General features: G+C 34.5%; 1 protein-coding gene across 1 annotated transcript; it reads left to right on the top strand.

The window, feature by feature from the left end:
- The first annotated feature begins 1697 nt into the window (after window positions 1–1697).
- Window positions 1698–12002, top strand: LOC133797949 (protein ZINC INDUCED FACILITATOR-LIKE 1-like). The gene is made up of 17 exons (XM_062236086.1): window positions 1698–2000; window positions 5368–5408; window positions 6280–6340; window positions 6441–6543; window positions 6649–6751; window positions 7871–7924; window positions 8259–8321; window positions 8649–8698; window positions 9100–9175; window positions 9269–9490; window positions 9586–9673; window positions 9751–9836; window positions 9928–10035; window positions 10339–10383; window positions 10511–10599; window positions 11471–11514; window positions 11662–12002. Exons 1-17 carry the CDS (start codon window positions 1835–1837, stop codon window positions 11754–11756), a joined length of 1494 nt encoding a protein of 497 aa, XP_062092070.1. The 5' UTR covers window positions 1698–1834; the 3' UTR covers window positions 11757–12002.
- The last annotated feature ends 14186 nt before the right edge of the window (window positions 12003–26188 follow it).

Raw genomic sequence — 26188 nt, 5'->3', positions numbered from 1 at the left:
CATAGAATGTTGCTTATTGTATTTTAACATTAAGAAGAAAATTACATCGAGATACCCTAAAAGACCCTTAATTTCACTAGGCAATTCTATGAGTTTCATATGGTCTTTTAGTGTAATTTTCAACTCAATATTCATATAATTTTCGGAACAGCGATGAACTCTAACAATGAAAATAAATTTAAAATTATATAATTTTCACTTTTTTCAAATTGTACATCAATTTACTCAAAATCAAAATTATTCTAATCTATTAAACTCATAATCTTAATCATTCTAATTCATTAAACTATAATCATAATCTTACTTGTTCATTTGATGACAACTAACAAAATGTAGTTAATTTCTCCATTGCTGCTTCCATTATATTTTCTTCAAAATAAAGAGCATAAGAGAGAGAGAGTAAGGGAATGAGTGAAAGTAAAACATTGTGGAAATAAGTAAAAGAAAATAAATACCACGAAAAATCTTGTCACCATTGAGGGTGGCTGGAGCTCATCGCCGGCGAACTTTTTAGGGTAGAATGAGGTTGCTGTCTTCAATGAAGAAGAAGAGACAGAGGTATGTGAAAGAGAAAGGAATAAAGGAGGAAGACGATGGACTATTATTTAGAGTTTTGTTATATGTATATCATCAGATTAAAAAAAATGTAATAACTATAAAAATTTATTAAAATAAAAAAGCCATTTTGCAAATATCTGATAAAGTCATTTTGGCAAATTCCTCGTACCCAAACATAGAAACAAAACTCTAACAAACATAAAAACAAAGCATAACAAACTAACTAACACAACCATTAGATTATGTGGTCTTACATACACTACGAATTGGAATTGTTGGCTCCACCGTGCACACACTCAGCATAGTTATTCAAATCTGTGAGGCCATCTTTGGAGCTAGACCCAAACTCAAAAATGGTGAAGCTTCAAACTCAGAAGCGGTGGCCAAAAACTCAGATTTGGGTTGCTATCTCTGAGGCTAGACCCAAAACTCAGATCTACTCCATCGTGCGCGAGAGAGACATTGCAACAAAGGGAGGAGGTGGTGATGGGGTAGTTCGTTGATGGCGTGGCCCTGGGGTGGTTGCGGCCATGTCTGCAAAGGGCTGGGTCTGGGGTGCCGGTGATGAAGAAAACGAAAGAAAAGGGAGTGAGAGACCGTGAGCTATCAAGATTGTCAAATAATAATAATAATAATGCACTTCCAAAAAAAATCATCTGGCCATGTGATGAATTGTGAATAGTCCCTTGTCAAGAGTAAGGGTCACATCAGGACACACAAGCCCAAATCTATTCAGACGAATAAAAAGCGAAATAGAATTTGAATTTTATTGTTGCTCTCATTCTCGCATGAATAACGACAACCATCAACAGTGAAAAAATGAAACATATATTTCCAACATTGACAGAATAAATTATTGCCAGCACAATAAATACTTAATTTATCTCTTTATTTTTATATGTATAATTTTATTTGAAGAAATACTAATAATTATATTCTATATGTAGGGGTAGGATTTGATTGGCGTAGATATAGAGGGTAATATTACGTGGTGTTTCTTACTCCAGCTGGCTGCCTTTGTATTCACTGTTGCAAACCCATCTCTCTCTCCCTTTCTTTGTCTTCAAATATATATATTAAAACCGCCCTTTTTGACTGACTTCAAATCTCCTACGGCTGCTTGCTACAGCTACGGCTGCTTGCTACAGCTAGAGGCAACGTACTTTATCATATCATATAAATATATTATGTAAACGAGAGAGAGAGATTTATTGGTTTCTCATAATTAAAGGATAGTCTCTGTGTGTGTGTGTTTTGGCTTTTGAAACCAACAAAAATGGAAGGAAACAATGATAAAGATGAGTGTAGAGAGGGGTTGCTTTTGAAGGAGTACTACTACCACCCCGACTGCCCAGGCTGCAAGGTTGAGCAATATAAAAATTTGCAACAAGGTTTCCCTTTTCGAGACCTCTTTCGCATATGGGCTATCGTCATCGCTAGTGGTACGTAATAATAATAATCTTATTCTCTCTCTGTTTTCTTTTCTTTTTTTTTCTGGGTGGAGGGAAGATCCAGAGGAGGATTACAATCTTGGTGGAATTTTTATAACCATTTCTTTTATAAATATATATAAAAAAAAATCTATCAGAAATTCAAAATCTGTATGGTTTTACCTGGGGATTCAAAAACCTAACAAAAAAATTAGATTCCTTTACATTTTTGCACCATGTTTGGGAGAGATGAGAAAGGTGGACGAAGAGGGGTGTAAGGGGAGAGATAAAGGGAGAAGGGGAAAGAGAAAGAGTAAGCGAGATGAGAGATTCAAACCCATAAATTTCAATCCCTCCAAAAATGGAGGAATCCATAACAAAAAAACAAAACAGAATATACAAAATATCCTTTTTCAAAAAAAGATAATATAGTAATTTTAATAATTAATATCTTTTCCATCAAAATAACTTCACATTATATTATCCTCTCCATTCTTTTTTTTTTTTATTTTTGTTTAAGATCATTCCTATAATCATTCTAACTATCCTGCTCTCTTTCCTTCAACCACCTAGTACCATTGTTTTGTTTGAAATCTCTCATATCTCAATACTATAGTTACTCGACAACTTTGGGAAAGTTTTATTTTTCCGCCCAATAATTTGATCAGTAAACAAAAAAAATATTACTTAAAAATTTATGACCTTATTTTAACTAATAAGGTGATTAGAAGAAAACTTATTGAGAGTCCAAGTGCATATTTGGTTGATGGAGTTGAGTGTACAAACATAACACGTCCAAGCTTGTACTTTGCCAAATGATTTACATATTTGGTAGGTGTTTAATATATATATTTTTTGACGATGGTAAGGAAAGGAAAGAAAAAAAAGCAACTCCTTCTAGCTAGCTCCTCTGAAGTTGGGCCATACATATGTGGACCCATATTGGTTTAGTTGCGATAAACAACTTGTCTTTGTCGTTATCATCCTATCACGGAAGTAATACGTGTAGATATATATATAAATACATATTATATAGATTCAATATAGTTAGCATATAAAACTAGGATTCTCTCCTTATTAATTGATATTATGCATTTCTCTCTGTTGTACTAAAGATTTTCTTGTTACAAGCTGAAAATTATATTCCTGCTTATATGCTTGTGTAGTAATTTGGTGGTGTTTCATCTTTTGTGAAACCAGTTTGGCTTGTTGTTTAAAATTGATTATAATGAATAGGAAGAGGTAACCATAAATTGTGAAATTTATTCATTTGTCAGGATGTATTTATTAATTATTATTATTATTAAAAAATTGGTATAATTGTAATATAAATTTTAAATAAATAAATAATATTATATATAAAAAAAAATGACATAGGATTAGTTTGGTACAGCTGAAAGCAGTTGTGGCAAAAAAACGGTTGTGGTAAAAAGCAACAGCTGCAGTTGTGTTGTAGGAAAAAGTTATTAAGTGTTTGGTAAATTATAAATTTTAAAAAATGCGAATTGAAAAAGTAGTATCATTATATTATATTTGTTTTATTAAAACAAATACACATATTTAAATTAAATATTTTTTATAAGAAACTATTAAAATGATCATAAACAAAAATATTATACTATATAATATATATTATTATATATCTCTTATATATAATAAGTGTGTAGATAACGGAAATTCTTGGGTTTTTTATTTTTTTAATGTTAACTTTAACAGAATATTCTTATATTTAACGGTAGTTTATAAATATTTAAACTTAAATAAAATAAAATAAATAATTAAAAACAATTAAAATATGATATTTTTTAGATATTTTACAATGATAATTATTTAAAAATAATAAATAATTAAATAAATTAAAATAAGATATTTTACAATAATTATTATTTTAGAATAATAAATAATTAAACAAATTAAAATATGATATTTTTGAGATATTTTATAATGATAATTATTTAAAAATAATAAAATCAAACGTTTTATAACTTAAATAAAATTTAATTAAACTTAAACTCACTTATTAGAATAATATCATATCAACACATAATATAATCTACTTTGAATTAACAACAAATTATTTTTAAAAAAAAACTAGCAAGAAACTTAAATTTAAAATCTACGTATAATATTTAATATTACATTAAACATATAATATAGAATCTATTGTTGTTACTCCTAAATTCAAAAAACTAAAACAAACATAAACTTAAACAAAAATAAATAATTTATTTAATTAAAATAGGATATTTATTTAAAATTTATATGACATTAATATAAATTTAATAAAAATAATTAATAAATAAAACTAAGCAAACGTGCATATTGCATATTGCTTGTATCTAGTATATATTATAAAATCAGATGTAGCTAAGATTAGAATTATAATAATAATGATATTATATTTTTGGTCATGATATCATCACAAATATATAAAATTAAGTTATAAACTATAATTTAAAAATACTATGAGAAACAAAAAAATAATGTTATAGTGTATAATAAACTTGATTTGTTAATTTAAACTTACTAAAATTAAATAATATCTAATAAATATAAATTATAAAAATATTTTTTGGACAAAAAAAATTTAAGAACTAAATATTGATATTTTATTATAATATTAATTTATTTTAAGTAATATATAATAAATAAGTTTATTGCAAAAAAATTTCAAAAAATTATTTTTGAAAAAGTTAAAAGTTAAGTTTTATAGAGTTTAGTTTTTAGCTGTAATTTTTGTGTTTCTAACTATTTCTCAAACACTATTATTGTACAACTTACTTTTTACATTACATTGAATAAGGGATATATTTATTATAGTGGGCCGCACATGTATAAGAGCCCTATTGAACAGTTCTCAAATAATATGTGAGTGTATATTTACAAGTTTATCCTCACCAAACCAAATAAGATATGTATCACATTTTTTTTCCTATGTTTCTAATAATGGTGTCTCAGTGCAACGTACCTTTTCAAAATATCACATTGTAAATTGAGTTAATTAGTAAAATAATCTCTCAAAAAAATTATCAAAACTAAATAAATTGTAAAATAACTTTAAAAAATAATATTTTACCAAATAACCCTTAAAACTTTATAAAAAATAATGCTGTCGTTGGCTCTAAAGTCATGGATATGTGGGTCTTATTATAGATCTGGATGTCTAGCTATAGAATTAATAAAAATTATTATAATATTTTTTATCATTTATGTTCACACCTTATTTTTAATATCGGAATAGAAGAGTAAGCTGTGTAGTACGACTCAATATTTAATGGACTTTGATAATGTGATTTATAGTAACATAATATTTTGTTTCATCATGCCTTACGTAACCCTAATTAATATCTTTCCTTTTGATTTTTGCTTAATTTTTCAGCTTTGCCAATATCGTCTCTCTTTCCATTCCTCTATTTCATGGTGAGTCTTACTATTAATTTGTATCAGAATTCTCTTCCTACCTTTCTAAGAATTTATGTATTTATTTATTTGTTCTGTTTTTATCTTCATAATTAAAAGGTTACCAATCAATATCATTAGCCATGAATTTTCCTCATCCATAATTGTCGAGTAATAATAGCCGTTGGATTGTCTTTTCACATAAAGCAGTACTACTAATTTGGCCATTCATATGTCCCCTACTTGATAAATGTTTTGTAAAATCTTTGAACCACAAATTAATTGGCACGTGACTAATAAAGGTAGTGAACTAAATTTTTTGGATTATAAACACTAATATGTGAAATATTTTTTTTAAGAAAAGAAAACTCTAATAATGTTATATGCATGATTACAATACACATGATATGTATTATATATGTTCCACCCACCTTATTATATTATGCTAAAGTTTCTAAATAATGAAAAGTGAACTCCATTTTTAATTACAACTAAAGATTTTTATATATATCTAATATTTTACAGTGTAACTCAAATGATGCCAATTACTAACTTTAATTTCAAAAGTCAAACACGAATGATGCCACTTAATTTAGTGCTAATTAAGTTTATAAAGTATAGTTCACTAAAAACAAGTAGTTGCTGGTAATTTTTTATTTATTTTATTACATGTAGCGTTTAGTCATAACTTAAAGGTAATATTTTATTATATTTTGTCCCTAATAAAAGTACATTTAGTTACATTATTTTTATGATCAAATCTTTTAGCTACAATATTATAAAGATGATATATTTATTTAGTTACATTTTTTTCTACAAATCGTGACCATGTCTAAAATTAAAATATTTCTAATTTGTTAATTGATTGTGTCAATGTCATTTGCATTTGCAGATTAGGGATTTAAATGTTGCTAAACGAGAGGAGGATATTGGATTCTATGCTGGTTATGTTGGTGAGTTTATTTATTCAGTATAATTATATAATTATTTTCTTATTTATAATAAAAATTTTAATTAAAAATAACTGACAAAATTACTTGAAAATATGTGAAGGATCTTCGTATATGTTGGGCAGAGCACTGACATCTGTTTTATGGGGATATGTGGCCGATCGCTATGGTAGAAAACCAGTCATAATAATAGGAACTTTCACAGTGTTAGTAACTTAATGATTTCGTTGTACTGATTTATCTCAAAGTGTATACTATGTTATTATTATTGTGTTTTGACGGTGTTCTTTTTTTTTTTTTATTTACCTCAGGGTTATTTTCAACACTTTGTTTGGACTTAGTGTGAACTTTTGGATGGCCCTAGCTACCCGGTTTCTTCTTGGATGTTTGAATGGTTTACTTGGCCCAATAAAGGTACCACCATAGTACTCGTTTTCCTATGCCTTGAGTTTACCACTCAGATAAAGATGAAAATTTCCACCAATTATATACATAGGATACTTTTATGGTGTATATTTATTGTATTTGTGGCTCGTTAATAGTTTTTAGCACGATTTTTTTATGATTGTATTTATTTTAATTATTTAAAGTAACTTATAAATTCTAAATAATTTACAGTGTTAAAAATTAAGTTCAAATAGGTTGTTGGATGCGTGATTAATTTTTTTTATAAGCATGAAAAATTTGTTTGAACCTAGTTTTCGGCATGGTAAAGTATTCGGAATTTCTTGAAATTTACATGATGCTCTAAATAAATATAATATACACGGTCATAAAAAAAATTGCACAAAAAATGATCACGAGCTGGGAAACACAAAAAGTGCATACCTTTTAGGTATACACCATATAATTATCTTATAAACATATTAGTTAAATGAAAATTCTTTGTAGTGACGTCTTTTGTTTTATGGGTGTCATTTTTCTTCTACCCGTAGGAATACCTCTATTTTTGGTACGTGGAGAAATTATAACTCAATTTTTTATATATATAATGGTGTTAGTTGTAGTTATAGCAGGTATTTCACCAGTTTTCGAGATTTTAATTGCTGAAATCAAGTTTGAAACAGTAAGTTAAAGTGTGCAACTGATTGTTTCAATATTGATTTTGACACCGTAAATTATTTAATATTTAATTTACTGTTTCCACCTCAATTTGGATACCATAAATCCCAAAAACTGGGGGATACTTACCGTCGTATAAAAATATTTAGGTTTTTATGGACCAAAAATAGAGAGTCCTTTCATGGAAAAACAAGATTGTCACCCAAAGAAGCTCTCGATTTTTGGGATGTTGTTTAGTGTTTTATAATAGTTTAAACTATTCCGAGTCGGATAATAGTTTTTCTATACACGCACCACTTATTCTTTAGTTTTTTTTTTTGAGAAAATACTGATTATTTATTGTTGGGTCTTTCTTATTTGGTCAAGGTGATTTTACTCCTAACCATTATAATATTAGCTTGATTATAGTAAACTTTTACCTAATTACTTGTCAATTAATATATTAAACTTTTTAATTGTATTAATTGGCAGGCTTATGCAAGTGAATTATTCCGCGAAAAATACCAAGCTATAGGAATCTCAACGGTGAGATCACACAAGTGTACTAATTAAATACATATGATAAAAATGAAAGTTAAATGATACATAACAAAACTAAATGAATATTTAAAGATTTTGCAATAGAATTGATATGAATTATGATTTTTCATTAATCAAAGATTAACGGAGTTATTTATATTTTATAAATGACTTGATGACATAATATTTTTATATTTGCTTCATTCCTGAAAGATCTCCTAGTTATAAAATTTTAGAACTAAATGATCAAAAAAGCTATAAAACAAAAATTATTTGATAGTGACTAATTATACATTAATATGATTTTAATTATTTGCAATAAATAATATTTTGATATCAGGTTAGTACGGCATGGGGCATAGGGTTGATCATAGGCCCGGCTTTGGGAGGCTTTTTAGCTCAGGTACTTCTAAATAATTATTGTTCGTTTCTTTTTAATTTTATTCTAAATATTAGGGTTTATCATGAGCTTAATATTAATGTCATAATTCATAATAAATCATTTAAAATTTGTAATTTAATTTTCGAACTGTTTAAATGCTTTAAATGATTTGTTTTTGTATATATTGGTTGAACATGATAATATTAAAATTGGATTGAAGATGTTGATTCAAGAACCAACTTTTTATTTCCAAATATTGTGTGAATAATTAATCCTTTGATGGCATAATACTAGACCATTTAACCATCTTTAATAATTTCTAATATTTTTCTTCATTTTTTTATTCAGCCAGCAGACAAATATCCAAATATTATTTCACAAAATTCATTCCTTGGGAGGTACTCTATTTATTTATTTATTCAATTTAATTTCACCAATAAGGAGAATGAACAATAATTTATGTACATCTAATCTTGGGCACAAAATAAATAATAATAATACATTAAACCTCTAATTTTAATCTCTTAGTCAATATCCATTCCTAAAATTACATATTAGAGTATTTGAATATGCGTGGTAAACTGGAATATCAGTAACTCTGTTTTCGACAATGTAAACTATTCGAAATTTTTCGAAAATTTACAGAAAAGATGTTGTAACTACAACGAACACTACCGTGACAAAAAATTGGAAATAAAAATACTCTGATATATGTTTTTAGAAACAAAAGTTGACTAAGAGGTTGAAATAGGTGGTTAATTCTAGCACCCCTCTAATGATAGTATTTTCTTTTATGCAGGTTTCCATATTTCTTACCTTGCTTTTGTATATCAATTTTTGCTCTTGGAGTAGCTATTCCTTGTTTTTGGCTTCCGGTTAGTATTTTTATCCATATTTTTTTTTTATTTGCATATTAATTTTCACAATCATAATTTATATTATTTATTTTTTACTTACAACTATTACAGGAAACATTACACAATCACAGTGGAAATAACAGATCGTCAAGCAGTAACCTGATTGAAGGGTTGGAAGCAGCACATTCTTTCACTTTTGAGACTGAGAATTATAAAGCTGAGGATCATCAGAAGCAAACTCATTCCAAGAAAAGCCTTTTGAAAAATTGGCCCTTAATGTCATCTATAATTGTTTATTCAGTTTTCTCACTTCATGACATGGCATACTCAGAGGTAATAATACTATTATTAATCGTACAATTTATTACATGTTCTTATATTACGTGAGGTTTAAGTGACAAAAATTAAGCTTTTATTTATTTATTTAGATTTTCTCATTATGGGCTGTGAGTCCCAAAAAGTTTGGGGGCTTGAGTTACTCAACTCAGAATGTTGGTGAAGTTCTTGCTTTCTCAGGTGTGCATTTGATCATTATTGGTTAATATTTGATATACTTTTACATATCTATAAACTCATGCAATGTTTCATTCTAGGTTGTGGTCTATTGGTCTTCCAAACGCTATTATACCCGTACGTGGAAAATCTAATTGGCCCAATAATGGTCTCTCGTATTGGAGGGGTAATGTTCTTTGGAAAAGGCAACTATTTCTTTATAATATATTCTTCGATTTTGTACTAATTTTGTATCATATTTTGTCCTCTATAAACAGATCATATCAATACCTCTATTGGCATGTTACCCATTCATAGCTTTGCTGTCAGGCTTCACCGTTTGGATCTTGATAAACATTGCATCACTGATAAAGAATGTCTTATGTGTAAGTTAATATTATATATAAATCTCATAAATTAAACTTTTAATTTGATTATAAATGGGCTCAAAAAGGAGTGAGGAATAGTGTTAAATTGTTAGCAAAATGTCAATGTCAAGCTTCAAATTTCTAATTGAGAAGGTACATTAATATTGCTATCAATATTAATGTCTAAATTAAAGAGGTTTATTAGTTAATTTCAATGGTCATAAAAACAGAAATTACCATAGGAAAGTTAAGCTATTCAACTTTGGTGTTTTCTTGCAACCCTCTTATTACTTGCTTGGACTAACATTTTTATGTGACCAGATCTCCATTGTCACTGGCATGTTCATTCTGCAAAACAGAACAGTGGTATTTTGTTCTTTTCTCTCTATTTTATTTATTTATTTTAAAATCATGAATTGGATCTGATTTAGGTAGCAAATAAATTATTAAGATCAATGGTTAATTAGGTGTCATAAAATTAATGTAACAACAGGATCAAGATCAAAGAGGTGCTGCTAATGGCATTGCTATGACTGCAATGTCTTTATTTAAAGCTGTTGGTCCAGCTGCTGGTGGTGCAATGTAAGTAATAATCAATCTTTTTTATTTTCCTAATCGATAATAGATTTGAGAGAGAAATGATTTTGTAAATTTTTATTCCTTAAAGGCTTTTATTGTACGCCTTTTGTTTTTATCTTAAATATAAACCGGATGATAATGATTTCTCAAACACCATATTAATAATATGTATATATTTATGGCACGGTTATAATAGTGTACGAATTTTTGGCATTACTTTAATGAATCGTATATTTTTACCCACATGAATAAGTTATGATTATAATTTTCTATTATAGTGTTTATTGTAGTCACAGCGAACACAATTTAAATTTTCAAGAAAATCTGAATAATATAGAATACCGAAACAGGTTCCAAACTTTTAGTTTTGACACGAACGTAAATATTGTTTTAGATTCTATTTACATGTATACAAATATGCCATATATATCTTACCCCTTCATTTCAATTATTAAAAAAAAGTACATGTATCCAAAAGAGAGCTTTTAATATGCATATTGTTAGACGTTAGACAGGTTAAATTGATTAAAAAATGACTAGTAAAGGGGGTTATGATTGGCTCCTTTGTTAAGTTAGTTATGTCTAAGGTGGAGCATATGTTATGGCATATTGTACTAACTCTTGTATATAAGCTAATGGTTATTATTAATAATATTCCATTGACACTTTTTTTCTCTAGAGTTTCTTCTCCAAAAAAGTTTTGATCTCGAAGTTTTAATGAAGCCAAGTATTTCCCTTAAATAAAAAGGGGGTTATGATTGGCTTCCTAATTAAAAATCCTTTTGTTTTTTTTCCTAACAATTCTGAGTTATGAACTTGTGATTTATCTTGCATATAAAAATCACTCCCTTTCTTAATTATTTGTATTCTACAGATTCTCTTGTGCAGAAAAGCGTTTGAACGCACCCATCCTACCAGGTAATATATATGTAAATGTATATATATATATATCATATATTCATGTTCATATAGAATTGTCCTTTTTTTATTGTTAATATTAATATTTCAACAAAAGTTGTGAGAATCTCTACTAAATAGTAATACTGGTGCTCTATTTTAATGCAGGTATGCAGTTGGTTTTCTTCATCCTCAATTTGGTTGAGGCCATCGGAGTGCTATTGACATTTAAACCATTTCTAATAGTGCCTTCAGTTGCTTAATTAAATGTATTTTTTTATTAAATTTCATTATATGCAAAATTAGAGGTCAAATAAATGAAATACTCGATCGATGTGCCTTAGTTATGATTGAATACTTCTATTCTTCATGATCATGAAGATGATGTAAATTTATATTTATATTTATATGTATAGTGGGAGCCAGTGAAATTAAGTTTGAGACAAAATGGATGTTTCATTGTTAGAATTCTTTTGTGTTGAATAGAAAAATTAATTTGGATTTTAATCCCATATTGGTTGTAAGATGTTTCTCTTTTCTCTAATCCGTATTCTATCTTTTTTAAGATATATAATTATATTAATTATATTTAGCGTATGGATTTTGTTAAATGTTGTATATTCAGTTCGGACATATTTGAAAGTAAATAAGTTACTTGTCATTCTTCGATGTATTTGTTGTTCTCCATTGTATTTGTTGTTCTCCGTTGTATATTGGGAGACAAATGTAATTGTCGTTCTCCGTTGGTTCTCCGTTGAGACAGACGAAGTGCAAATTTATTTTAAGGAAACTGTGTGTACTACACAGGCCTCAGTATTTATTTTATTGTTACTATTGTTCATTATAATTATTGTCTAGATTAATTACAATTGCTAATTATATTATGTTATTTATAATTATAATATTTATGTATTTTTTAATTTAGTATATGTAAATATTAGTTTATCATATTTGCGTTTATTCAAATATTATATGTACGTTATATTTTTCTTACAAAAATTTTATAATCAATATTAGCAGTATGATAATGACCTCTATCTTACACTACAAATCACACAAAAGAAGAATAGCACCAAAATAAAAAATAAAAAAATAAAAAGCAATAAATTATATGGAATTGTGTTAATGTATTGTATGTAATATAAATAGATAATATTTTATTTTGTACTTAATTATGGCATTGCTCCCAAAATATCTCTTCTATATAATAAGTGTATAGATAACATAAATTCTTTGTTTTAACAATTTTTTATTTTTTTAATGTTAACTTTAACAGAATATTCTTATATTTAACAGAATATTCTTATATTTAACTGTAGTTTGTAAACACTTAAACTTAAATAAAATAAATAATTAAAAAAATTAAAATAAGATATTTTTGAGATATTTTGCAATGATAATTATTTAAAAATAATAAATAATTAAACAAATTAAAATATGATATTTTTGAGATATTTTACCATGATTATTACTTAAAAATAATAAATACTAAAACAAATTAAAATATGATATTTTGATTTATTTTACAATGATAATTATTTAAAAATAATAAAATCATACCTTTTATAACTTAAATAAAATTTAATTAAACTTAAACTCATTTATTAGAATAATATCATATTAAACCTATAATATAATCTACTGTCAATTAGCAACAAATTGTTTTTTAAAAAAACTCTAGCAAAAAACTTAAATTTAAAATCCACGTAAAATATTTAATATTACATTAAACATAATATATAATCTCTTGCTGTGACTCTCAAATTCAAAAACTAAAACAAACATAAACTTAAACAAAAATAAATAAATTACTTAATTAAAATAAAATATTTATTTGAAATTTATATAATATTAATATAAATTTAATAAAAATAATTAATAAATTCTATAAATAAATAAAACTAAACAAACGTGCATATTGCACGTTGTTTGTATCTAGTATATATATATATAGGAACTCGTTAATCTCGCGCTTGTTTTTTTTGGCGGAACCAGTGTCGCATTTAATTTGTGCCCTCCATTTGTATGACTTTTTTATCTGATGGTTGAAGTTAAGCTAATTGTTTAATGTTACTTTCTGATATATTTATTTGGGGTATTTGCAGCATAAATACTTAATATTTTTAACTTTATACACTTATATACCCAATTTTTTTTTTTCGACTGCAAAAATATCAAACGTTATGTTTTCCTCACTTCCATAACTGTCAACTTCGTTAAATACACATTGATTGAATGAGATGACACGTGTCACTCTACTAGTTGTCAATATCATAATTTTTTTAAAATCTTATTAATTGATTTTAAAAATAATTAAAAATCTATTTTAAATAATAAAATATTATAAATTGTAAAAAAAAATAAAAACTACTAAAAAAATAAAAATGATCAAAAAAAAAATTTATCCTTTCTTCTTCCGCGATCATTCTTCTTCTTCTTTTTGATACATTAGTCTTTATTCTTCAAAAAAAAATATTAAATTTGTTCATGATGTTTATGAAACCCAGATTATCTTTTCAATTTTAGAATTCTTATAGCTTTTCAAAAAAAATTATTAGTAAAATGGCATTTTTTTTAATTAACAAAAAATCTTAATTAAAACTTATTTAATTAACATTAATGTATATTTTTTGGCTGAATCCTCCTGAATTAGATTGAAAATAAAAAAGAAACTCAAGGAAAGAGAAATCCTCATGCACTCTTGAACGTGAGTGGTATGAATCTCCTTTCCTCATTTATTGTAAATGTTAGTACTTTACTTGAATATCAGTTTTTACAATTGCGTATTCATTATTTCAAGTGATATAACTATATTTAGCATAAATATACCTTTTTCTGCTAAAAAAAAAAAATTAAATTCTAGTGTAAAAATAGGTCCAACTCGAGGTTGAAGACGACCTACCTATATGCGACCCTGCGCGAACCACGTGGGTCTCACAGAGTCTCTTAGTGCAATTTTCAGCAGTGACCAACTTGCACTAAGCGACCATGTGAGACCCATATGGGTCGCATAGGGTCGCTTTATGCAATTTGGTCACTGCTGAAAATTGCACTAAGCGACCCTATACGACCCATATGGGTCTCACAGGGTCTCTTAGTGCAATTTTCAGCAGTGACCAAATTGTACTAAGCGACCCTGTGCGACTCATATGGGTCTCACAGGGTCTCTTGGTGCAATTTTCAGCAGTGACCAAATTGCATTAAGCGACCCTATTTGATTCATAGGGTTGCATGGGGTCCTTAGATATTTGTTAATATTTAACTTTACGACAGATATGGATTATGTCTTTATTTGCATGGATTATAATGGCGAGTGGAAGATTGTAGATAAATGCATTTGGGAATGGTTTGGTACTGGTTGCAACAAGGGATTTTTGGTTGATAGAAGTATAAAGTTTCATCAATTAGTGGATAAAGTCTACGAAAAAATAGGTGTTGATAGAAATTTGTATGAAATTGAAATTACTCATAAGTTAGTTAGTGAAACATTTAGTAAGATGGCCCCAAGTCAGGTTTGCAATGATTCTGATGTTGAGGATCTTATGATATTCTACAAAGATAAAGACGCGATTCCTCTATATGTGTGCGTGAAAAAGAATAAAGATAAAGGAAAGACAAATCTTATCAGTGATCATGATGATGATGAGTTTGGTTGTGATGATAGTGATTTTGATAGTGGAAGCTTTTATGATAACTATTTTGGTTGTCATATAATCGAACAAGTTTCAAATGAAGATCTAGTGTAGAACAATGGAGACATCATTGGTTCCAATCCAACACCAAATGATATAGTACACGAGGGAGGTGACAATGTACTTGAGGAATGTGATAAATTAGTTGAAGAAAATAACAATGTAACTGAGGGAGGTGACAATGTAGTCGAGAGCGGCCAGATCATCCCTTATCAAAATTTTGATATTGGAGAATTTACCAGAGAACAAGTCAAAATAGTGGGAGACACGATGGATCTGATTTAAATGTGGGTCGACACTTTGCAAGTAAGGATGAATTAAGTTATTATCTTAGTGTTATTGCCATTTATGGGAGATTTGAAATGAGAACAACAAAATCAAACAAGTCATTGAAGGAAGTTCGTTGTATTTGTGAAAATTGCGTATGGCAAGTACGTGCTACAAAGATGAAAGATTCAGAATTCTTTGTCATTCGACAATACCATGGTCTTCACACTTACTCATTGATGAACTGAAATGCCAATCATAGACAAGCATCCAGCCGTGTTATTGGTGCTCGTGTACCTGTGTTAGCTGGAAAGGCTCAAACGTTTACCAAAGAAAATTGCCTAAATCATCTCTACTCAATACTTCATTTAGCATTTCGTCTCAACAAATTAACTGAGCAAGTTCTAGCTTATTTCAACATCCACCATACATACCAATTCCCACAATACTTATAAACTTATATAATGTAGAGCATAAATTAAATAAAACACATATAATACACAAATGACAATACTCAGATCAATTATCAACAGATTAAGCACACAGTCTACATATCCAAAGCATCAGTCTAACAACATCAAAGAATTAGCATAATTCATCATTGAAGCCCCACCTGTCTTAGTCAATAATAGTTTCGTACAGTCATACAACATTAAAAATAAAAATAAAAAATCAAAAGAAAAGTAAATAGTCCCCCAAACTTAAAATAAACAGTGCCCTCACTGTTTCATGAAATCGACAGGAACTTAACTAAAAGAAAAAATTAAATTAAAATTAAAATTAAAATTAAATAAAATAAACTAAAAAAAACCTGACAACAGAACAGTTACTCATCGTCTTCGGAATCGGAATCGGGAGGCGGCTGATATGGTTGGCGCAATTATGGAGGACATTGTGGAAAATCATTAAATCCTGTGTAGCGCGCAAATGCCCCACAAAAATCAGCCATATAGTTCGTCATGTGGAACTGACGATCTCTAATATCCGCCTGACCATGCAACAACAGTTGTTGTTGTCTCTTCAAATCTTCAATATCTTGTTGCATGGTACTATATTGCCGAGAACTAGAGCCTTCAGTAGCTCTAGAAGTGGATGGTTTTCTACCCTTTCTCTTTGGCCTAGTGGACTCAGGTTGTTCATCGGTCGGTGGCAAGGACAGCAGACTCGGGTCGACAGGCTCGTATCCCAAACCAGTGGGTCGAGGAACACCTCCATAATTCTCATCTTGATGCAACACTGACTGATGACTAATTATTGGAGACTGTTCAGACTTCATTAACGTTCATTGGCACTCCCTGATCCTTACATAAACTGGTAATTAACGAAGCATGTCCATGACCACCAGATGTGGCCCCTCACGCAATATAATTAATACTCTCTGCGATAAGCCTCCCAACATTGATTGACTTGCCCGAACAAATACAATATAGCAAGTATAGACGTTCAGTAGTTACTTCCATTTGTTGAGTGGAAGGCATAAGAGTACTAATGACGAACCTGTTCCAAAGTCTCCCATACGAACTCAAACATGTGGCCTTGATTGATCTTGGAGTAACCATGTCACTCCCCATTTTGTAAGTAGAGCCGGGCTTAGTCATTTCCTTTAAAAGCAAATCATAATCCTTTTCAGCGGCTCCTGCGCGATAATCATCATCCCATGGATCATTGAGGCCATAGAACCTGTTTATTACTTGAGGAGAATAACAAACCTTTTTACCCCGAACTAAGACTGTATGATCATCCCTCTCCACAAAAGCATTGGCATAAAATTTTCTCACCAAACTGATATTGGCTAAAAGTTTGGGCTCACACAACTGCTGCCAATTTCTACTAATAATCATCTGCGGAAGAATGCCATCCAATTCACTTGGCCGAAAGTGAGACTCCACTATCACTGTTTTATTTTTTATTATCCATTCCTCGAATTTGTTTTGAGCAGTGGGGTTAACAAAGGTATGGGGAATAGTTACATTGGCTCGTTGGACGGTGGACATGGTCTTCGCTTTCTTGGGAGCCATGGAGTAGTTGAATCACAAAAACACAATTAATAGTCGCTGAACACACTAACCACCCCAAATCAACTCAGAAACACCCAATAATCTCCAAAATGTGGCAAAATCGTTCACTGAGTACTTTTATCGAACACTTAGTGTGCAATCGTGAAAAAGTGTCCAAAACTACTCAAACAACCCCACAATCTTTCCCAAATATACAGAATAATCTCCCAAGATCATAAAAACAATAAACACAAACCAATCTCACAATATAGTCCAAAAATTCGTCCAATGCCCAAAACAAATTTAAGTTCTTCAAATTTCCTCAATAGATCATCAAACACACAAAAACTCAACAATGTACCTTGAAAACTTGAAGAGGATGATGAAATTGGTGGTGAATCACATCAATATTCGACCCCTTGATTGCTTGATGATGATGATGGGATGCTTGAGAGAGATTTGTTTGAGATGAAAAATGGGAGAAAAAAGGAATGTTTGAAAGAGTAGTTCGGTTATGGAATGGAGGTCGAATTGGGGTTATTTGTGGGGGAATAAAACTGATATGAATCCATCATGTGCTCCCCACGTGCATTTTTTTTTCAAAAATTTTAGACCAGGCGATATATCACCACATGCCGTATCGCCGAACCGTGTATCTGTCCACCATGGCGATATGTCGCCACCACCACCACCGATATATCGCCTCCTCTTTCACTTGAGCCGATATATCGCCTATATGTGGTGATATATTGCCACAAGTTGTATACCAAAACGGCGTCTCTGACTTTGATGGCGATATTTCGCCTCTTGCACCGCCGATATGTCGCAGCCCCTTTTGCTCTAGCCGATATATCGCCATTGGTAGGCGATATATCTCCTGGCACCTGAAAAAAATGTTAGCCAAATTGCATATTTCCATCCAAATCTGTTGTCCATGCGATTTATCGCCTGGTGTAGGCGATATATCGCCTAAACACTGTTTATTTTTCTATTTTTTTTTATTTTTTATTTTTAACGTTTTTCACGGTTCTATTACATTAAAAGAAATAAAAATATAATGTCAAATGAAAACAAAAATGAAATGTAAACTAACTACGAATTGTTCATAAATTTTAAAACTGAAAACAACCGAAAAGTAAAAATAATGAGGTGCCTCTCAAAAGCGCTGTCGTTAACATCATTTAGCCGGACGCTGCTTTTCTTGCCTTCAAGAATCCACTAGTGTAATATTGACCTTCGTCTCAATTTCGCCTCCATAGTAATGCTTCACCCGCTGTCCATTAACTTTAAACGGCGAAGAATCACCTTGTTGAATCTCCAAAACCCCGTATGGAAACTGTTATACCCAGATTTCGAGCTATGTTAAATGTGACCTCGAAAGTTGGATTCGCAGCAAGTGGACTCATAAGGTTTAAAGTATGCTCCAGGATTGAATATCGAGCCTTCAAGGCTCGATACGACCTCGAAATATTCATGATCTCGAAAGGTAGCCTCTGAGATCGATCTATCTTCAGGAATGACCTCGGATCAGGGGGTCTGAGCCTGACGTACGTACGATCTCGAAGCCGTGTGACCTCGGGAGATGTCATTAGCTCGAAAGCTGATAAGAAATCTGGGAGATTAAGGGCTTGGAGATATATGATAATGACTTTGAATATCCACAAGTGTTATCCACGAGAGACGCATGCCGCATTAATTGTTGTAAATCCCATAAAATCTTGGGATATTATTCGATTAGTTATACGCCCCCTGGTCTTCAGGGGACGTTTCCTTTTATATCTGATTATAGGCATTTAAGGCCATTTATTTTATTTATACAAAAAGAGTAACTACCCAAAATATGTGGGATAGTATTCTGCATACTTCTCTATAAATAGAGAGGTCATGCACCATTGTAATGGACGGAAATTCTGAACCTTGAGAGAAAACTCTGAAGAATTCATGCTTAAGAATTTTCAGAGATAATCTTGAGTTTAATAACAGAGACTCGTGGACTAGGCAGATTTAACTGCTGAACCACGTAAAAATTGTGTGTTTGTATTGTCATATTTTAATCGGCCATTATCAGTTATTGCTTACGTGCTCTCCTTTCACTGTTGACGAAAAACGGCGTCAACAGTTTGGTGCTTTCATTGACAGCCTCAAGCATTCATCCCTGAGAAAGTCATGGCCACAAACAATCAGAACACACCTGAAGAAAATTACCCAAGACGTCCTGGAAAACAACCAATGGAGAACCCGGATGTTGAGGAGAGAAGTGGGTCCTCTGATTCCCGGGGACCACTCCCTCCACCAAGAGATGAGGATATGCACTACAATCTGGAGCGGTACGTCCATATTGTGGAACTTGAAAACAGGCAACTGAAGCAGCTATTGGCAGAGGCCAACAAACGGAATGAGGAGTTGACAAGGATAGCCGCAGAGGCGCAGGTGGCTCAGCCTCCGCCTCCGCGCGAAAACCAAGTCCCTCCTCCAAGGGACGTGCATGTTCCTCCCCGGAGGCCCCGCGGGCGTCCACGAAAGGATGCTGCCACAAGGAGGCCGACTCAACCTCCGGCACCAGCAAACCCATCCGCTCCACCTAGGCCCTAGAGGAGTACTCGGGCTCGGGCCCCGGCTAACCCGCCTGTGGAAGTGCCTGCAGGAACTGAGAATAACCGAACCCCTGCAAAGGCTCGGACTCAGGTACCTGGGAGCGCACCAAATGCGACCGACCCATCTCGGGCGAATTCCGGACCCTCTAGGCCGCGACAAGGATGGCAGCCACCGTCGCCTATACGGTTCCCTCCGTCGCCCAAAAGATATCCTTCGCCCCCCCGCAGGAACGCTCAACCTGTTCGAGATCAGAATGAAGGGCGTGCGGGGGAAAGACAAGGAAACAGGGAGACTTTCCAGGAGCGGAGAGGCGCCCCGTCTGAGAAAAGTCAGACATCTCGGTCTCACACTACGGAGACGAGGCGACGTGGGAAAAATCCATCACGAAATAACCGAGCAATGAGTCTCACCAGTGATGAGTCCGGAGATACCAGGTCCGTCAGTAAACATGACCGAGGTCGTAATAAAACTGGAAGCCGCAAGAATCGTCCCGACCTGCGAAATCATCTGAACCAGAGTCGGGGTAATGGAGATCAAACAAATCCGGACCTGCGGGATCGCTTGAATAGGCGTAGAGATCCCTCGCGGAGACGCGAGCCTGGGATCGTGATCGATGACAGCCAATTCTAAACAGTACCCCCTACTGACCCAGTCTAAGAAAGAATCGATCAGCTCGAAAGAGCCTTTAGGCTTTTAAAGAATGAACGAGGAAATGGTCGATATGAGGACTCTGACGCGGAGCTCGAGCCGTTTGCTCCCCATATTTCCAACACTCAATTTCCTCAAGGGTTTCGGATCCCTCACGTCCCAACGTTTGAAGGAAAAACCGACCCGTGTAGTCACCTGAGCACGTTCAACACTATCATGAGAGCCAGTAATGTGGGATACGAGCTCAGGTGCATGTTGTTTCCAACATCATTGGCAGGACCTGCCAAAAGTTGGTTCGAAAAATATAAGAGACACTCAATAACCTCATGGGAGCAGTTGTCTAAAGACTTTAAGAAGCAGTTCAGAGCGATGATGGGGGTCAGACCAGAGGCATCCACCTTAACTAACGTCCGACAACAACCGGGCGAAACACTAAAAAGTTACCTAACGAGATTTAATCTGGAAGTAGCCCGAGCTCGGGACGTTGATGACAGTGGGCACCTAATGGCTATCCGAGCTGGTGTATTACCGAGAAGTGCCCTTTGGGACGACATGCAAGGGAAACCAGTAAGGTCAATAACCGAGTTTAACCGACGAGCGCAGAGGTTTGTCAATGTAGAGGAAGCGAGGTCGACGCTCAAAGCGACTTCCCAGTCCGAAACTACAACGATAAACATCAACTCTACCTCAACCTCGGCGGACCCAGCAGCTCCAAAGCCTGCCACGGAGAACCCCTCCAAGAGGAAAAAGAACGAAGGAAGTAACCCCGAAGCTGAGGGAGGAAAGAAAAAGAAAGGGGAGAGATATTTTTCTATGTATAGAGTATACACCGAGCTCAATGAGTCTCGGGAGAACATATACCTGGCTAATGAAAACCAGGTCCCCTTTAGGCGTCTAGATCCGATGAGAAATCAAAAATCCAAGAAGGATTTCAGTAAATATTGCCGGTTCCATAGAGACACCGGGCATACAACCGATGAATGTAGACAATTGAAGGACGAGATCGAAGGGTTGATCTCGAGAGGTTACTTCCGGCAATATGTCAAAAACCAGAGTACTGGTCAGGCGGCCGCGAGCCAGAGAGTAGCCGCACCTCCGATGACACAAAACAAGAACTCCCGAGATCGGGAAGAGGACAGGCCCCCGCCAATTGATGGAGAGGATATAATAACCATCTCGGGAGGGCCTCACCTCGCAGGAGGAGGCAGGAATGCCCAAAAGAGATGTTAACGAGTTGAAGACAGGGGACGGGTCTCCTTATGAACCCGAACCTAGGGCACCAAAAAGCCAGAGGATTGAAACTCAACCAATAACCTTCACCGAGGAAGACGCCTCCCATGTTCAGTTCCCTCATCATGATCTGCTGGTCATTACTCTTCAGCTGGCCAATAAAAGGGTCCGCCGAGTTCTCATAGATAATGGGTGCTCAGTCAACATCCTTTATAAAGCAACCCTCGAGAAGATGGGACTCTCCCTTCGCGACCTGAAAGCATGTGCAACTACTTTGTACGGCTTTTCAGGAGAAGGAACTGCCTGTATGGGATCCATTGAGCTCCCCGTGACCTTGGGAGACTATCCAGTCTCGGTGACCAAGATAATGGAGTTCGTGATAGTAGACTTACCATCTGCTTACAATGTGCTGCTCGGGAGACCCGCCCTGGTCGGGCTGGGGGCAGTCTTATCAGTAAGGCATCTGGCCCTTAAGTTCCCGACCCCTGGCGGAGTTGGGACATTAAAAGGAGACCAATTGGCAGGGAGGGAATGCTATAGCATCTCCTTGAGGGGAAAGAAACAAACGAGCGCTCAAGTACTCGTTATTATACAAAACAAAGACGGAACGATTTTAGAAATTGACGAGGAGAGTGATCCGAGGATTGAGGAGAAAGTTGACCTCGAACCTTTAGAGGAGCTCGAGGAAACTGATCCCTCGAAGAAGGTGAAGGTCGGAAAACACTTCCAAGACGAGGCAAAATAGCAATTAATCTGTTTTTTGAAGAAAAACCAGGATGTCTTCGCGTGGTCACACTCAGACATGGTAGGGATAAGCCCGAATGTTGCAAGCCACGCTCTAAACATAGACAAAAGCTTTCCTTCGAAGCAACAAAAGCAAGACAGCTGGACGAAGACAGAAAGAAGGCGTTAAAGGAGGAGGTTGACAGGTTAAAGGCGAACCGATTCATTAGGGATGCCTTTTACCCTGACTGGGTAGCCAATCCGGTGTTGGTCCCAAAGCCCAATGGGACGTGGAGAACCTGTATTGACTCCTCAGATCTCAACAAAGCTTGCCCAAAAGACTGTTTTCCGTTACCAAGGATTGACCAGCTCGTGGATGCCACGGCGGGGCACGGCCTGATGTCGTTCATGGATGCATATTCTGGGTATAAGCAGATTCCCATGCATGCCCCCGACCAAGAACATACGAGCTTCATCACAGATAAAGGGCTATACTGCTATAATGACATGCCATTCGGGCTCAAGAATGTTGGAGCCACATACCAGCGGCTCATAAACATGATGTTTTCGAAACAAATAGGGAACAATATAGAGGTTTATGTTGATGACATGCTTGTAAAGTCTCAACTCAACAAGAACCATGTTGACGACCTCGAAGAGTGCTTCGGCGTGCTCAGGAAGTATAACATGAAGCTAAATCCTCAGAAGTTCACTTTTGGGGTATCTTCAGGAAAATTTCTGGGCTTTATTGTGAACTCTCGTGGAATCGAGGCTAACCCCGACAAGATCAAGGCCCTGATTGACATGCCCTCACCTCGAAGGCACAAAGATGTCCAAAGTCTGACTGGAAGGATGGCGGCCCTAAGCAGATTCATCTCGAAGTCTACTGATCGTGGTCTTCCATTTTTCAACTTACTGAGAGGAGGTAAGAAGTTTGAATGGACAGAGGAATGCGAGCTGGCCTTTCAGGAGCTCAAAAAGCACCTAGCGGAACCACCCATCCTGTCAAAACCTGAAACGGGAGAAGTATTGTACCTATACCTTTCAACCACCGAACACGCGATAAGCGCAGTGCTCGTTCGAGAAGAAGAGAGGGTGCAAAGACCCGTTTACTACATCAGTAAAAGATTACTGGGGGCAGAGTCAAGATACCCATTGATGGAGAAACTCGCGCTCAGTCTAATTCATTCATCCCGTAAGCTCCGCCCCTACTTTCAGGCACATCCCATCCATGTGCTGACTGATCAACCACTTAGGCAAGTCCTGTCTAAACCAGAAGCTTCAGGTCGACTTCTTAAATGGGCTGTTGAGCTCGGTTAGTTCGAGATCACCTACCACCCGAGAACAACCATTAAGGCACAGGCATTGGCAGACTTTATAGTGGAATGTACTGGTATAGCCGACGACGAGGTAATAATCACGGCCCACGAGCTGTGGAAACTTTACGTCGACGGCTCGTCAAATGAAAATGGAGCAGGGGCAGGGGTCATTTTGGTTACCCCCGCAGGAAGCAGATTTCATTCTGCCCTAAGATTTGACTTCAAAGCGTCGAATAATGAGGCCGAATACAAGGCTTTGCTAGCGGGACTTCGTATAGCTAAGGAGCTCAAAGCTAAAGCTATACATTGCTACAGTGACTCCTAGCTAGTGGTTAATCAAATCTTGGGTGAATACCAGGCTCGCGGCACGAGAATGGCAGCTTATTTGGAGAAGGAAAAATCCGCGTTAGAGTGTTTCGAATTCTATACAATCGAATAGGTTCCCCGCGAGCGGAACTCGAATGCAGATGCCTTAGCTCGACTCGCCACGTCTGCCAAAAACGAAGAGCTGAATGTTGTACCCATAGAACACCTATCAGCACCTAGCATTAACGAGCCAGAAGAGTAAGATGTGTGTATGATCGAAACAGAACCGACCTGGATGACTCCGATAGTTGATTATCTCGAAAACGGAGTTCTTCCAAAAGATCGGAACCAAGCTTGAAAGTTGATGTATCAACTTCCCCGTTACACAATTTTGGATGGAAGGCTATACCGAAGGGGATATTCCATGCCGTTACTCAGGTGCGTAACCCCTCCCGAAGCTAAGAAAATCATTGAAGAAATTCATGAAGGGTTCTGCGGAGATCACACCAGGGGGCATAGCCTGTCCAAGAAAATCATACGCCAGGGATATTTCTGGCCAACCATTAAAACGAATTCTTTCGAGTATGTGAAGAAATGCGACAAATGTCAGAGATTCGCCACGATACCCCGAGCCCCACCATCCGAGCTGACCATGTTGACATCCCCATGGCCTTTCGCGGTATGGGGCATCGACCTCATAGGCTCACTCCCAACTGGCAAAGGCGGAGTGAAATATGCTGTAGTCGCCGTGGATTACTTCACAAAATGGACGAAGGCTGAACCATTGGCAACTATAACTTCAAAGAAGATCCTTGATTTCGTAGTAAAGAGCATCGTGTGCCGATACGGAGTGCCGAGGAAGATCGTATCCAAAAATGGAACCCAGTTCGATTGCGACTTGTTCACCAACTTTTGTGAAAAGAACGGTATAATAAAAAAAAATTCATCAGTGGCTCACCCTCAAGCGAATGGCCAGGTCGAAGCTGTAAACAAAACCCTCAAGAGTTCTCTGAAGAAAAAGTTGGAGGAAGCAAAGGGACGATGGCCCGAAGAATTGCCCCAAGTCCTTTGGGGATACAGGACCACGAATCGAACATCAACAGGGCATACCCCGTTCTCTCTAGCATACGGCTGCGAGGCAATGTTGCCTATTGAGGTAGAAATCCCAACGATCCGAACTCAGATTTACGATCAAAGTTCAAACCACACTCAGCTCGAAGAAACTTTAGATTTGATTGAAGAAAAAAGAGAAGAGGCTCAGCTGAGAAATGCTGCTTACCAGCAACGAACTACCAGATATTTCAACAAGAGGGTTCGAGATCAAAAGTTCGGAATGGGAGATCTGGTGTTGAGACGCGTATTCTTGGCAACTCGAGACCCAACAGCTGGAGTGCTCGGGCCAAACTGGGAAGGACCGTACCAGATAGAATCAGTCATCCGACCTGGTGTGTACAAACTTGCGAGATTAGATGGGAGCATGGTACCGCGAGCATGAAATGGCGAACACCTTAGACCTTACTATCAGTAGTGTAGGAAAAGTGTTGCCTGTAACCATGAATTTCTATTTGTATTAGCTCGTCTGTTTTTTAATTTCATCAAATAAAAGATCCATTTCGTTCAAATATGTTATTTCTTTTTATTTTTGCAATCTCTCTTAATTTAATAACCTATGGTCACACTCATAGGATATTAAGGGGGCATCATTGGTACATATACCATCAGCTTAAAAAATAAAATAACATATAAAGTATTTGGATATAACCAAATACGCGAGCTTAGATAGTTCGGACATAACCGAATTATCAAAAACATATAAAGTATTTGGATATAACCAAATACGCGAGCTTAGATAGTTCGGACATAACCGAATTATCAAAAACATATAAGGTATTTGGATATAACCAAATACGCGAGCTTA

This window comes from Humulus lupulus, chromosome 8 (assembly GCF_963169125.1).
Source record: "Humulus lupulus chromosome 8, drHumLupu1.1, whole genome shotgun sequence".
Lineage (NCBI taxonomy): Eukaryota > Viridiplantae > Streptophyta > Magnoliopsida > Rosales > Cannabaceae > Humulus > Humulus lupulus.
This window is presented reverse-complemented; position numbering and strand designations above follow the sequence as displayed.

What these genes read in the sequence shown, in the direction of transcription:
- LOC133797949 (XM_062236086.1), top strand. Translation starts at nt 1,835, where the DNA reads ATGGAAGGAAACAATGATAAAGATGAGTGTAGAGAGGGGTTGCTTTTG. An exon ending in ATAATAGGAACTTTCACAGT is followed by an intron (nt 6,544 to 6,648) that starts GTTAGTAACTTA and finishes TATTTACCTCAG; the next exon opens with GGTTATTTTCAACACTTTGT. An exon ending in TGAAGTTCTTGCTTTCTCAG is followed by an intron (nt 9,674 to 9,750) that starts GTGTGCATTTGA and finishes GTTTCATTCTAG; the next exon opens with GTTGTGGTCTATTGGTCTTC.